Source organism: Manihot esculenta, chromosome 4 (genome assembly GCF_001659605.2).
Source record: "Manihot esculenta cultivar AM560-2 chromosome 4, M.esculenta_v8, whole genome shotgun sequence".
NCBI lineage: Eukaryota > Viridiplantae > Streptophyta > Magnoliopsida > Malpighiales > Euphorbiaceae > Manihot > Manihot esculenta.
This window is the reverse complement of record NC_035164.2, coordinates 28145674-28159124: the sequence shown is the minus strand read 5'-3', so window position 1 is coordinate 28159124 and position 13451 is coordinate 28145674. Positions and strand designations below refer to the sequence as shown.

General features: G+C 31.4%; 1 protein-coding gene and 1 long non-coding RNA gene across 2 annotated transcripts; both read left to right on the top strand.

The window, feature by feature from the left end:
* The first annotated feature begins 892 nt into the window (after window positions 1-892).
* LOC122723536 lies at window positions 893-1953 on the top strand. Its single transcript, XR_006350468.1, has 2 exons — window positions 893-996; window positions 1800-1953. It is a non-coding gene; the product is annotated as an uncharacterized LOC122723536 (long non-coding RNA).
* Window positions 1954-4415: 2462 nt separating this feature from the next.
* Window positions 4416-5285, top strand: LOC110614071 (auxin-induced protein 15A). Its single transcript, XM_021755534.2, has one exon. It carries the CDS (start codon window positions 4670-4672, stop codon window positions 4973-4975), a length of 306 nt encoding a protein of 101 aa, XP_021611226.1. The 5' UTR covers window positions 4416-4669; the 3' UTR covers window positions 4976-5285.
* Window positions 5286-13451: the final 8166 nt, after the last annotated feature.

Genomic DNA, 13451 nt, shown 5'->3' with positions numbered 1-13451 from the left:
TCCAATAATATTTTTGAGTTTGGAGGCTATCTTTACTAGCAATGTCTTTTTCAAGATAAATTATCGGGTGTTCTTAGAGTATTACCTCACCGTGTGAGTTGAAAAATCAAACTAATGATATTATAATATATTGATAAAAAAATTAAAAAAATACTCACTAACACAAAGTTCCTAACTATTAAATTTTTCTTTTTACATAGAATAAAAAATAAAATTTATTAAATTTTTATTTCATAATAATTTATTATAATATAATTGACTCTACTGTGAAATGGTACTCTATGTATACTTTATAATTAACCCTTTTCCAATAATAAACACTGAGTTCTTCGCTTTACAATTAATACAGTGGATCATACAACTCCCACAAATTGACACATGCAGGACGTTATTGCTTTCTGAAACCATGCCCTAATGCCATCATCAGAACAACCCTTATCCTAAAATTTGCAAACTTCAGTTAATTGCAGGCAGATTCATGTATAATGCATGCCATGTGGCAAAAATCGATACAAATTACATTTTCAAGATTAAGACTTCTTTCAAAATATTTTCAGAATAAATAATATATATATCAATGAGTTGGATGATAACACTTATTTTTTTAAACGATAAGCATTTAACGAATTACAAATAAATAAAGATATGACACTAATTAAAACTCTAATATCATAAATAGCCTTTTTAAATCTAATATTATTATTGGTGCAAGAAATAATAAATATATTTCTATTATTACATTTAAGAGATAATTTCTTTTAAATAACTGTAAAAATATTTTTCTCTACATTTACCATTTTATTCTCGGTAATTTTTTTTATGCAAAATTCTTTCAAAAATATTTATATATTTATAACACTTGCTTAATGACATCAATTAAAAGAATGCTTATCTCAATCTTGTAAAAAGTTTCTAGAATTTCTGTTTACTCTTTTTCTTTTTTAGATTTGGTAAATCTCTGAGGAAGGATGGTGAAATGACAAATTCTTTTTCCTGGTATGTTTTTGCAGCAAGTTTTCTCCTTTTTCTGTTAAATTTCTGCAAGTATTGTTTGTTGTATAGTCATTAAGATTTGCCTAAGTTTGTACTCATAGTGGAATTTTATGCCTTATATATGAAAATCCTGCAGGTGTATTCTGCAGATCTATTACTGATCTTTGCCTAAATCTCTCCTCATGTAGAATTTCTTGCAACTCTGTTTCATTCATTAAAATTATTACACTTACATTTTACTATGGATTGACTATCACTTGAAATGGTAAAGCCTCATGATTCCAAACTACTTATGAAGCCATTTGGCTCATTTGATTTTTTAAACTTTATACAAAATTAGCAAGAGATTTTACAATATTTTCAAGAGGCATACCTTACTTTTAAGGAGGTGCTTGTTGAGGGTAATGATACTGAAAATTCTGAAAATTGTTACTTCACATGGTTAAAATTTGGATAATCCCTCCATCATGGATTGTATGTATTGGAGTAAAGGTCTTACTTTGTTGTTGATGTTCCTCAAAACCTCTTATGGCATTGACATGTTATCGATCTTTTTGGAGTGTGGGACACATATTTATTAAATGTTCATAAGTTTGCACAAATTTCACATGCTCTTATTTGTTGCTTATTTCCTACAATAAGACTTTGTGCTGTAGATGTTAACTTAGAAATTTTCGATTCAAGAGAAGACACATTTATCTCATTAACCCTTCTTGGTTGCTCCTTTTAGTCTCTATATTGTTTGGAAGTTGCGGCCATGATATAAATCAACTCTCTAATGGATTGAGGTGTCTTATTCTCAGTAGATTCTCCACATGCTGCATCAATGAGCCTCCTTTCTGAGGATAGAAGACCTTCATAGAAGTATTGGATAAGAGATTAGTTGGAGATGTCACGTTGGGGGCAACTTGTGCATAACTTTTTGAATCCCAATATTTTTACAACTCCTCATATTCTTTTTGCTTGATCCCATTAATTTTCCTTCTTATCTCAATGGCTTTAGATGTTAGGAAATACTTGTCCAAGAAAGCTCTTACCATTTCGATCCATATAGTGATGTAGCCAGGTGATAAGTAAAATAACCAATCATTCATGACTTCATCAAATGAAAAAGAGAATGCACGCAAATTGATATGGTCTTTGGATATCCCTCGAGACTTTATATTTAAACAAACTACATAAAACTCCTAGGTGCTTATGTGGGTCTTTATTCTCATGCCCTCTAAACTTGGAAAGTAAGTGATTAAATCTGATTTCAACTCAAAAAGTATTCTTAAGGCTGGATATATGATGCAAAATGTTTGATTGCCATCTGAGGCTGCTAATTTGCACAAAGTTCCTTCTTGCATCATGGGTGCTCCTTCTTCTTCAATTTCAACCTTTAATTCCAACGTTGCAACAGCTAGTTCAAGAATAATTGCAATTGTAATTACTTCTTTAAGGGCTAGTTCAAGAATTTTTTTTTTTTTTTTTACAATAATTTCGAATTTTTGGACTGTTTCTTTAAAAGCTTCAGAAGTGGACACTGATAAGGATTCTTCCTCAATTTGACTTGTTTTTTCAAGCCATATATTTCAAATCGTAAAGCAAGTTTTTTTCATGATCAAATCTAATTATGAAAAAAAAAACAAATTAGTTAAAATTAATTCACTGACAATGGCGCTAATTTTTTGGGTGTTAAAATCAACAAACTTACCCATCCAAATTCAATAAAAAATAATTATGTATAATTTCTTCTCTTTTTGAGTTTGATTTATGTTTTACTACCATTTGCATCACGGTTTAAATTTTATAAAATTATTAAAATAAATAATATTTATATTTTATTTGATTAAATATTTAATTAAAATATATATTGAATATATACCTTGTTAATTGATGGACTAATGAGAAAAAAAAAAGGAGATATTACAAATTTTCAAATTTAAATATAAAAATTTCATGAAATACAAAATAGACATTACATAATGACTGAAAATTAACGAATTGTTCTAGTTATACGAGTTTTGTAAGTTTAAATTGTCCACTATCTATGTCTAATTGACATCTCTACTTATAGAAATTATACAATACAAACTGTCAGTATCATATTATGCAAGATTGTTTATACAATAAATTAATTGAAATTGAATAAATAGATAAATATAGCTTATAAGTAGATGAGTCAACTACGGGCAGTTTTTTAATTTTTAATTTTAAATTTTAAAGAATAGTATGTCCGCAGTAAATATAAAATTGTTATTTTAATATTATTAAAATCATGCTTTAGTAAAAGTTTAAAATTATTATAAAATAAATTTAATTTTTTTATTATAATATAATAATATATTTTAATAAATATTTTATTGTATATTTAATTATAATATTTTTATCTTTTATGAAAAAACAAATAAATTATTCTTCGTTGTTATGATAGTTGAAATAAATATAGTAATTCTCGAATCGTTATCGTTAACTTATATTAGGCTTTTAAGTATAAAACAATAATTTATAAGTGTGGTTTTAGATTAATTATGTAGAAACATATTAATAAATTAATAATTATTTTAAAATAAAATTTTAATTTAATTTAAAGTAAGTGGGAAAAAATTAAGTATATTTTTATAAGATAAAATGAGTATTTTATTTTATATGTTAAACTCTAAAAAGAGACACTATAATTTTTAATTTTTATAGTATAAAATAGATATTATATGATAGAATAACTAAGTAAATTATTTAAATCTCTGAAATTTAATAAGAAATAAGAGATAGAGATTAACATTTTATTTTTTTTAATTCTTTTTTTTTTTTTTGGGGAAATTAAGAAACATCTTGAAACATGGAAATCAAAATATTAGGTATAGTTGGAGGGTAAGAATGGAACAAGTGGGTGGTTCATGATTGAGCTTTGCAAGCAGCTACTGCTATCAAATAGTAGAAAGTGGGGTGTCAAAAGATCTAGTCGGCTGCCTTCAAAATACCCACAAATAACACCAGCTGGTCTAAGTTCAATGCTTCCTTCTGAATCATAACCCAAACAAATCATAATATCATTTTCGATTGGACAAGTCTTTCTATGGCAAACCCATATGTCTAGCATCCACGACTCATATTCTAGAATATTTTATATGTATGTTGCAATCTTGCAATTGTAGAATAAACATTAATATTATCTATTCATATATATTCGATTATTTCTTTTTATTTTTTTCATAATTTAAACAAAATTTATTTTTCTTTAAAAATGTGCACATGCATGGATGCATCTATAATTCCACTTAGTCTATCTGATTATAAATACTCAAAATTTATATAATCTAATCATACATAATTGAATATCCAAAATACTTCAACAATCTCATCATCACACACGTTCTTGCTCTCACATACACACATACATGTAGAGAGAGAGATAGAGCTGCGCCTCTCCTTTGTTGATAAATGTGGTAGGGCATCATATGTCTAATAACAAACAAAAAGCATAGCATGTGAAACTTCAACAAGTCCTTCACCTGCTATGTCCCTCAATATTCCTCAATAACCACGTCTCATGCCTTTGCTATTCTTCATTTTCATCATATTATATATACATACAGATCAACATTTCAACCCAGTCAAGTCATCAGTCTTCAGTCTCCGCACACTAAGCTTTTAAAGCATAAGTTGATTAATATTCTTCTCAATCTTTTCTGAAATGGGTATCCAGCTTATGGGGATTTCTCATGCAAAACAAAAGCTTCAACGTAGTCTTTCAGCTAAACTTACAAGTGTTTTAGCTACTTCTCACAATGTTCCCAGAGGTCACGTTGCAGTTTACGTTGGAGAAGGCTACAGAAAGAGATTTGTTATTCCAATATCTTACTTGAATCATCCTTTGTTTCTGGAGCTGCTGAATCGTGCAGAGGAAGAATTTGGTTTCGATCATCCAATGGGAGGCCTCTCGTTGCCCTGCAGTGAAGAGTATTTCACTAGTTTAACCTCAGTTTTGAGTTGCTCGTAAAGCAAATGATTTCATTTGACAGAAAATTCTTGCCTGTGATTGGTGTACGAGCACCGACATTTATCTGGCTATGTTGGGTTTCCAGCTATTTGTCCACTGATTCTTTTCCCCTTTTCTGAAGCTGTAAACAACTTGAGACTGCAATTCTGTCTCAGTTTTGTTCTTCCTCATCGCTTTAGGCTATAATTCAATCTTATGTAGACGTTGTGCAATTTTGTAAATAAATTCTCTGTCGTAGAATTTCAAAAATTGCAATTGTTTGCTATTATACATATATAAAAAAGACAAAAAAAAAAAAAAAAAAAACAACCCTGTAGTATGAAAAATTCTCACGTTGAACATTGACCATTGATTATAGTAATACCTACCTGAGACTCATTAAAATCGTTGTACATGTCATGGTTGCATAATAAAACTTCTCATTTTTTTTGTACTCGACACTGAAATGTGTTAAAATTATGACCTTATTACATTAAATATCGCCTTAACTCAGAGCAGAGCACCTTGGGTTAGGTCGTTTTGTTGAGATCACCCAATTAGTTCAATACAAAAATCTAGAAAGTAATAGAAAAGTTACCAGCTAAATGCATGCATGTTTATATGATATTGATGCTATATGAAATTTGTCCAAAGTAGGCAGGAAGTTATTATTATAAGATTGGGCCACATGGTAAGAATCTGATAAATCAATACGTCATTCTATCTATAAAAGGAAAGGCCTAGACGACCATAGTGCCCGGAACCAAGAGAAAAGAAAACCCGAGCGCTTCAGGATAGGTCGGTATCAGATCGGACAAGACTCGCATTCTTAACTTCAGAGCAAGGCTCAATAAAAAAGTTACTATTAATAGCTACAAACCAATAGATTCTCTTTACACTTTCGATAACGAGATTCCCGACCAATTAACCGATTAAGATCCTTTATCAACAAGCTGACCACATCATCGTCAGATTATCAAGAAATACTATATTTATCCCACTTTTTTACAGTATAAAAAGGGAAGAATCATAGATATAAAGATACGTTATTCTCCCACACAAATACTCTCAAGTTCTTCATTCACCATTTTCTCTATTTTACTGACTTGAGAGTCGGAGTGGCTATCGTAAGCACCCACCACCTCACTTTCTCTGTCTTGCAGAATTAACTAATCACAGCACAAGCTCCATCCCGACTACATCGTCATTTTATTTTCAGCAACATCATTTTATTCTGTTGCCAGAAAATCTATTGAATTCTCTCTGTTCATTTAGATTAAAACCGGTCTCTTATCCCTTTTCTCTCAAAAAGAAATATCCCTTTTATCTTTAAAAATGGCCGATAATTCACGAGTTGCTGCTAAGGTTGCTATCGATGAGGATGTTATCGTTTCTTTCACTTCTCGGGGTGGACAAAACACACCCCCTATTGTCAACGAGGCAGATTTCAATAATCTAAGTACCGAGCAAATGCTCCAGTACATCAAAAGGTTGCAGGTTATTTTCGAACAATACAAAACTCGGAAAGAGACATCACTCATGCCTCCCAGGGGGAGGAAGAAATTTTTCATAAAGACCTCAAGGACTCAAATAGAGGCAATCCAGACTCAATCTATAAGGAAGGACATGTCCGAGGAAGAGGAGCCATCAGATGATGCTCAAAGGATGTCGGCTGGAAGCTAGTACGGGTTGCTCCAAGGTACCAGGGAGGACAGGAAGAGGACAAAAGAATGAGCAAAAAATAAGACCAAAAGCCGAAGAAGCAAGGATATAGGGAAAAATACAAAAGTTACCCAGTCTCCCAAAGGAGGGATGATCAAAATAATATAAGAATTACACCCCATTGAATGACTCACGAGCATATATTCTAATGTGAATTAGGAAAAACAACAAGAAAATTAGATGGCTTCTCAAATTCAACCCTAAGAAAGCCGAGAAACGAGATAGGACCAGATACTATCATTTTCATAAAGACTATTGACATACAACGGAGGAGTGCCGGCACCTGAAAGACGAGCTTGAGAGGTTAATAAGGAACATACACTTCGAAAGTTCATAAGAAAGAGTAGAAGAGATAAGAGACTCGAGCGCGAGGTAATAATTTTCGAAACTACCCCTGACAATGAGCCTGTGGGGGTTATTCATATATTTGCAGGAGGACCAAGCGTTAATAGACATGATAATAAGGAGAGTACCACGATGTCCAACTCCTGAGTCAAACTCCGAGTCTTGAAAACAGTCAAGTCAGAAGACTAAATCTTTTATTTTATACTTAGAGAAATCTTTCTGATTTATGGTAATGTTATAAAACCAAGATACATTCTTTAAGCTTCTTTTTTGATAGAAAAATTAGAATCGTTAGATGAATGAGAGCATGGAAATAAATTCATAAAAGGCCACAAGGCTATCCGAGTATGGGTCCTACATTGTAATCCAGGTATTGTTCTGGGGAAACAGATTCATAAAGGCCACAATGTCATCTGGGCATGAGTTCTACATATAATTCGGGCATGGGTGGGTCCCTCATTATAGTCTGGTTATTGGTCTGCAAAAATAAATTCATAAAAGGCCACAAGACCATCTGAGCATGTATCCCACATTATAATCAGAGCGTTAATCCGTATAAACAAATTCGTAAAAGGCCGCAAAGCCATTCGGGCATGGGCCCCTCACAATATGACACTCGATGCCAGGCTGAAAGGTGGGTATACGCTAGGCCAAAAGATCGGGTGTTAGTCCCGAAAAGTTTCTAAGGTATTTCATGTCAAACCTCAAGGCGGATATACGCCAAGCTAGGAGACCGGGTGTTAGTCCCGCTCATAAGAAGCTCGCAAAGGCATTTGATACTAGAAAGCTCGTCAGAGTTAGAAAAAGCCGGAAAGCTCGCAATGGCTAAAAAAATGCCCGGAATCTCGCAAGGTCTAGAAAAATGCCCGGAAACTCGACAAGACTGAAAAAGGCCAAGGAGCTCACAAGGGCTAGAAGAATGCCTATAAAGGCTAGAAAAGGCCAAGAGACTCACAAGGACTAGAAAATTTTCCGAAAGATCGCAAAGGCATTTGATGCTAGAAAGCTAGTCAAGGCTAGAGAAAGTCCAAAAGCACACTAGAGTTGAAATTGCCTAGAAGTTGGCAAAGATATTTGATGCCAGAAAGCTCGTTAGGGCTAGAAAAAGTCCAAAAGCAGGCTAGGGCTGGAAAATGCCTGGAAGCTCGACAAGGCTGGTAAAGGCCAAGGAGCTCGTAAGGGCTAGAAGAATACCTGTAAAGGCTAGAAAAGGCTAAGGAGCTCGTAAGAGCTAGAAAAATGCTCGGAAGCTTGCAAAGACATTGATGCCAGAAAGCTTGTCAAGGCTAGAGAAAGTCTATAAGCATGCCAAAGCTGAAAATTGCCTGGAAGCTGGCAAAGACATTTGATGCCAGAAAGCTCATCAGGGCTAGAGAAAGCCCAGAAGCTCGCAAGGGCTAGAAAAATGCCTGGAAGCTCGCAAAGGCATTTTAATGCTAGAAAGTTCGCAAGGGTTAGAAAAATGCCTAGAAGCTCGCAAAGGTATTTGATGCTAGAAAGCTTCTCAAGGCTAGAGAAAACCCGAAAGAATGCTAAGGTTGAAAAATGTCCGGAAGCTTGACAAGGCTGAAAAGGGCCAAGGAGATTGCAAGGGCTAGAAAAATGCTTGAAAGCTCATTAAGGCTAGAAAAAACCAAGGAGCTTGCAATGGTTAAAAAATGCCTGGAAACTCGTCAATGCATTATTATATCACTCGGATCAATTTTTGCCAAGACAAGATCTTAAACCTGACTGGTCGGCAAGGCAAGCAAGAAGAAAGCAAGGACATCATGCGCTCAGTCCAGAAAAACGAGCCACATGACCCAGATCATGAAGATAACTGTCACCTTCAAATCTAAAGAATCAAAGACCAATAGAGGGACCTCTGATGCTATATGAGACTCACCCAAAGTAGGTAGTGAGTTGTTACCATAAGCCTAGGCCACGTAGCAAGGATATGATAAACCAATACTCGATCCCACCCATAGAAAGGAAGACCTGAACAATCATGGTAGCCGAAACAAAGAGAAAAGAAGACCCGGGCACTTCAGAAGAGGTCGATCTCAAGTCGGACAAGACTCGCCCTCTTAACTTCAGGGCGAGGCTCCATAAGGAAGTTACAATTAACAACTACAAACTAGCAGATCCCCTTTACACCTTCAATCACAAGATTTTCGACCAATTAGCCGATGAAGAACCTTTACCAACGAGTCAGCTACATCATCGTCGGATTATTAGAAAGTGCTATACTTATCTCATCTACTTACAGTATAAAAGGAGAAGAATCACAGAGATAAAGGTATGCGATTCTTCCACGCAAATACTCTCAAGTTCTTCATTCACAATTTTCTCCAGTTTACTGACTTGAGCGTCGGAGTGGGTGCCCACCTCACTTTTTCTGTCTTGCAAAATTAGCCAATCACAGTACAGTTCCATTCTAGCCACATCGTCATTTTATTTTCAGCAACATCAAATATGTAATTAAATATATTATGTAAATAAATGAAATTTTGTGAGTGTTTTATTAAACTTTTTACTTGATTACATTCTATTTGGTTTTTTTCGTATTAATCACAAGTACTATCCTATTTGCATTATATCGATTCACTAAGAAATAAAATATTTCCATTAAGTATTAGCTCCATTCACGAAAATTAAATTCACAATTTCTCTTAAGAGAAAGTTAAGCTTTAAAGACATGGACCTAACCCTCATTATAGGTACTCAGTAATGAAAGAGAAGAGAGTATCGAGGGGGAGAGAGAGATAGAGAGAGAAAGGAGAGTATTGTTATTGAATGAATAGAATGAGTTTGTACAATACAATCTCCCAATATTTAGACTTTCTATTACTAATCAGTTATAACCATCAATCAGTTATAACTACAATAATTGTTCCCGCAATTTACACTCGCTCATTTTATTGAATTTTACTTAGCTAATCAGTTTAAGTAAACTTCATTCCTTGTTGATCTCTACAGAGAGAAGAGTATTGAATCGATCATCAAAATACTTATTAGTACATTTTATTTTCCTTAGTAACATTTTGCTGAAAGTGATTGTGATGTTATAATTAAAATATATCCTTCCATAAAAATTATCTTCTACAAAATACTTTTCACATTTTCCTGTTTTGATGATAGTATAAAATTTCACTAGCATTATAAGAATAAGAAGTTAGAGCCTTGTAAGGTTAAGCACATTCTACTTGTAGAGTACCTTTCTAAAATCAAAATTGTCAGGCCCACGAGCCGACACATACATCATCTTGAAGTGTGAATTTGTCCTAGTTCTTTTTAAATTGATGAATAAGGGTAGGTATACCTTGGGTTCCAACTTATACCAGAATGAGGTTGTGACAATTAAGGGATGTTTATTTTGACTCGTAAACTAGTCAAATTAGATCGTAAGCTCTAAAAATAAATTTATTTATTTATTTATAATATTTTATATGCTTATAAGTTTAAAAAATAAATTAGGTGTGACTAAATTTGTATTTTAATGCTTATAATAAAATTATAAACTGATTAATTAAGTAAATTATTATATTGCTTTCATTTAATTTTAAAACTTCATCAAATATCTTATTTAATATTTTCTTTAGTAATTTTAATAATAAATGTGCTTATAAAATTTATCAATCACTTATAAGCATTTTAATTAAATATATAATTACTTAAAATTTTAAATACTTATAAGTTTTAAATAGTTTATAACCATTTAGAGCTTATAAGATAAATTTTATTAAGTTAGCTAAACATACTCTAAATTTAATATTTGCATATGGTTTCTTGTTTATATATTTTTATCAATTAATCTCAATATAAATATTTAATCGGACAATGATTAAATTCATTTTTATACAAGGTTGGACTTATATTAAATACCTTAAATTAATTTGTCACCCTCATTTTTAATTATATATATATATATCCAACCAATCAAAAAAATGCTATTATATGGTTTATTTACTAATTATACTAATGCATATGATTTCTGTATAAATTAATTATTTAAAATTAATTAAAATATTTTCAATTACATATATCAATTTTACCAAAACATAATAAGAGCTTTAAATAATCCTTCTTGACCCAAATGTGGTAGGCTAGGAAAGTTCTCCTATTTTATCTCTAAATCTTAGAGTGAGAAAACTCTTTTTTTTTTTTAAAAAAAATCATGAAATCTGTTTTTTTTATAAATACTTTCTTTTTTAAATTTGGATCTAACTTCATTCATCTCAAGAACTAACTCAAAAAATAGAAGTGTTTAAAATTTTTATAAGGGCACACACACTCTCTCACACTTAGAACTATACCGGAGCGCGACACATTTACAGAATACCAATATGAATGCTCAATATGGATGGAGGCTTTGATACAATATTAAAATTGGGTTAATCTAATCCACCTCAAAAACTAATTTAAATGGGTGAGTGTCTAAAACTCTTATAAAAAACACACATTTTACTTTATTGGAGGAGGGAGTCTTTTTTTCAACTTGAAGAGTAGTTTTCGCCCTCTCTACCTTCATAACGGAGTGTAGATATTTTTCTATTGTAATCTCAAATTGAGAATTTTTATTGTTAGCTGTTGTTCATTTTGAATTTAAGTTGTATATAGGTCTATGTGCTTCTCCCTTGTGCTTTCTAATTGATTTTTATAAGTTTAACAGAGAATTAAACCTTTTTTCTTGCTCGAGATTGCTAATCTAATTTGGTGCTTAGACAGATACTTATTCGTTAAAATTAGCGATAGAAACACTACCACAAATCTACCCTTTTAGCATTATACTTTAAATATTGTGAAAATATTAAAACATGTTATTAATAAGAATTATTAATAAGTGCATGATGGTATGTATAAACCTTGTAACTTAAAAGTTTTTTTAACAGTGTTTTTGCAATAACTTACGATATATTATTGATACAACCCAGTATCAATTCAATATTCAGATACCCAAAATCCGAAATTAATAAAAGACCCATGGGTCAATATCCACCCACATCCTCAAGGTTTTTGCAAGGGCTTCAATTTTTAAGGACCAAGATTCTTAGTTTCAGTCTCTAAGGGATCAAAATCCAAAGGCTCAAAAGCCAAGGGCTTCAGTCTGAAGTAGGGATGTTCATGGATTGGTTCAATCCATGAAATCCAACGAATTCAACCTAATTCAAACCAATAAACTTGATTAAATGGTTATGTTGGATTGATTTGGATATTTTATCCAATTCATATAGTTTTTTTATTAATTTTATTGGTTAACCAATAAATAACTATTTTATATTTAATTACACATTTTAAATTCTAATTTTATCTCCACTTCTTAGTATTTTTTTGTTTAGTTGGAATATAATACAAATTAGATTTTTTTGTATCTCTATTATTATTAGCAATGTAATATCTCAATTTAATTATTTTACTTTTATTTTTTAATTTCAAAAAAAATAAAAAATTAGCTATATTTTGCACTTGCAATATATTTTGTATATACGTTATTTTATTTTTCTACAATTATTTTAGGTAAATAATTTTTTAATTTCTATAAAATTAAAATTAGTCACATTTATGAAAAATGTTAAGTTAATATGTATAAATTATTTTAATTTTTAATTTATGCAAAATTTAAAAATAGCCATGTTTCTAAAAAATAATTAAAATAATATATAAAATACATTTTATTTTTTAATTTTTATAAAATTAAATTAGTCATATCTTGAAAATAATTTGTAAAAATTATTTTAATTCTTTTTAATTTCTAAAAAATTAAAATTAACGTTATAATTTTATTTTAAAATTAAGCTTTTTTTAATTTATAAGATTTAAAAGTGTATAAATTATAAAATTAATTAGATATTGTTTGCTTCGTTATTATTTAAAATTTAATATTTAAATTTAATTATTTTATTTTCATTTAATTGTTTTCATTTAATTTTCATTTAATTATCTAAATTTAATGCCAATCTAGTAAGCTTGGTGAAAATCGGAAAGCACTAGTTAGAGTCTCGAAATTTATTCGTCCAGAGTCTTGTACGCTGACCAAATTAAATTGCTGAGTCATGAAATATTTGTAACTTAAGAAAATTTTATTAATAACAGTTAACGAGATATTTTTTTCAAATATTGTGTTCTTCAGTAACAAAGAACAATGGGTTGCCTTCTTAAAAAAATACAAAGAGCATTCAGAGAAGGCCACAAGGTAAATTCTGCCAAGCCAAGTCACAAGATAGGTTCCGGTACACCACAATCCGTGCATTGGTCCCATTAAAAGGCTACAAGGCAGTTTCAGCCAGGCCATAATACGGGCATTGAACCGTGAAAACAACGACATTCATACCAAGTCACAAGGCGGGTTTCGCCAAGTCAGAAGACCGGGTGTTGATCCCAATAAAAGGCCATAAGGAGTGTTCCGCTAGGTCAAGTCACAAAACAGATTTCGCCAAACCACAATTCGAGC

What these genes read in the sequence shown, in the direction of transcription:
- LOC110614071 (XM_021755534.2), top strand. Translation starts at nt 4,670, where the DNA reads ATGGGTATCCAGCTTATGGGGATTTCTCATGCAAAACAAAAGCTTCAA.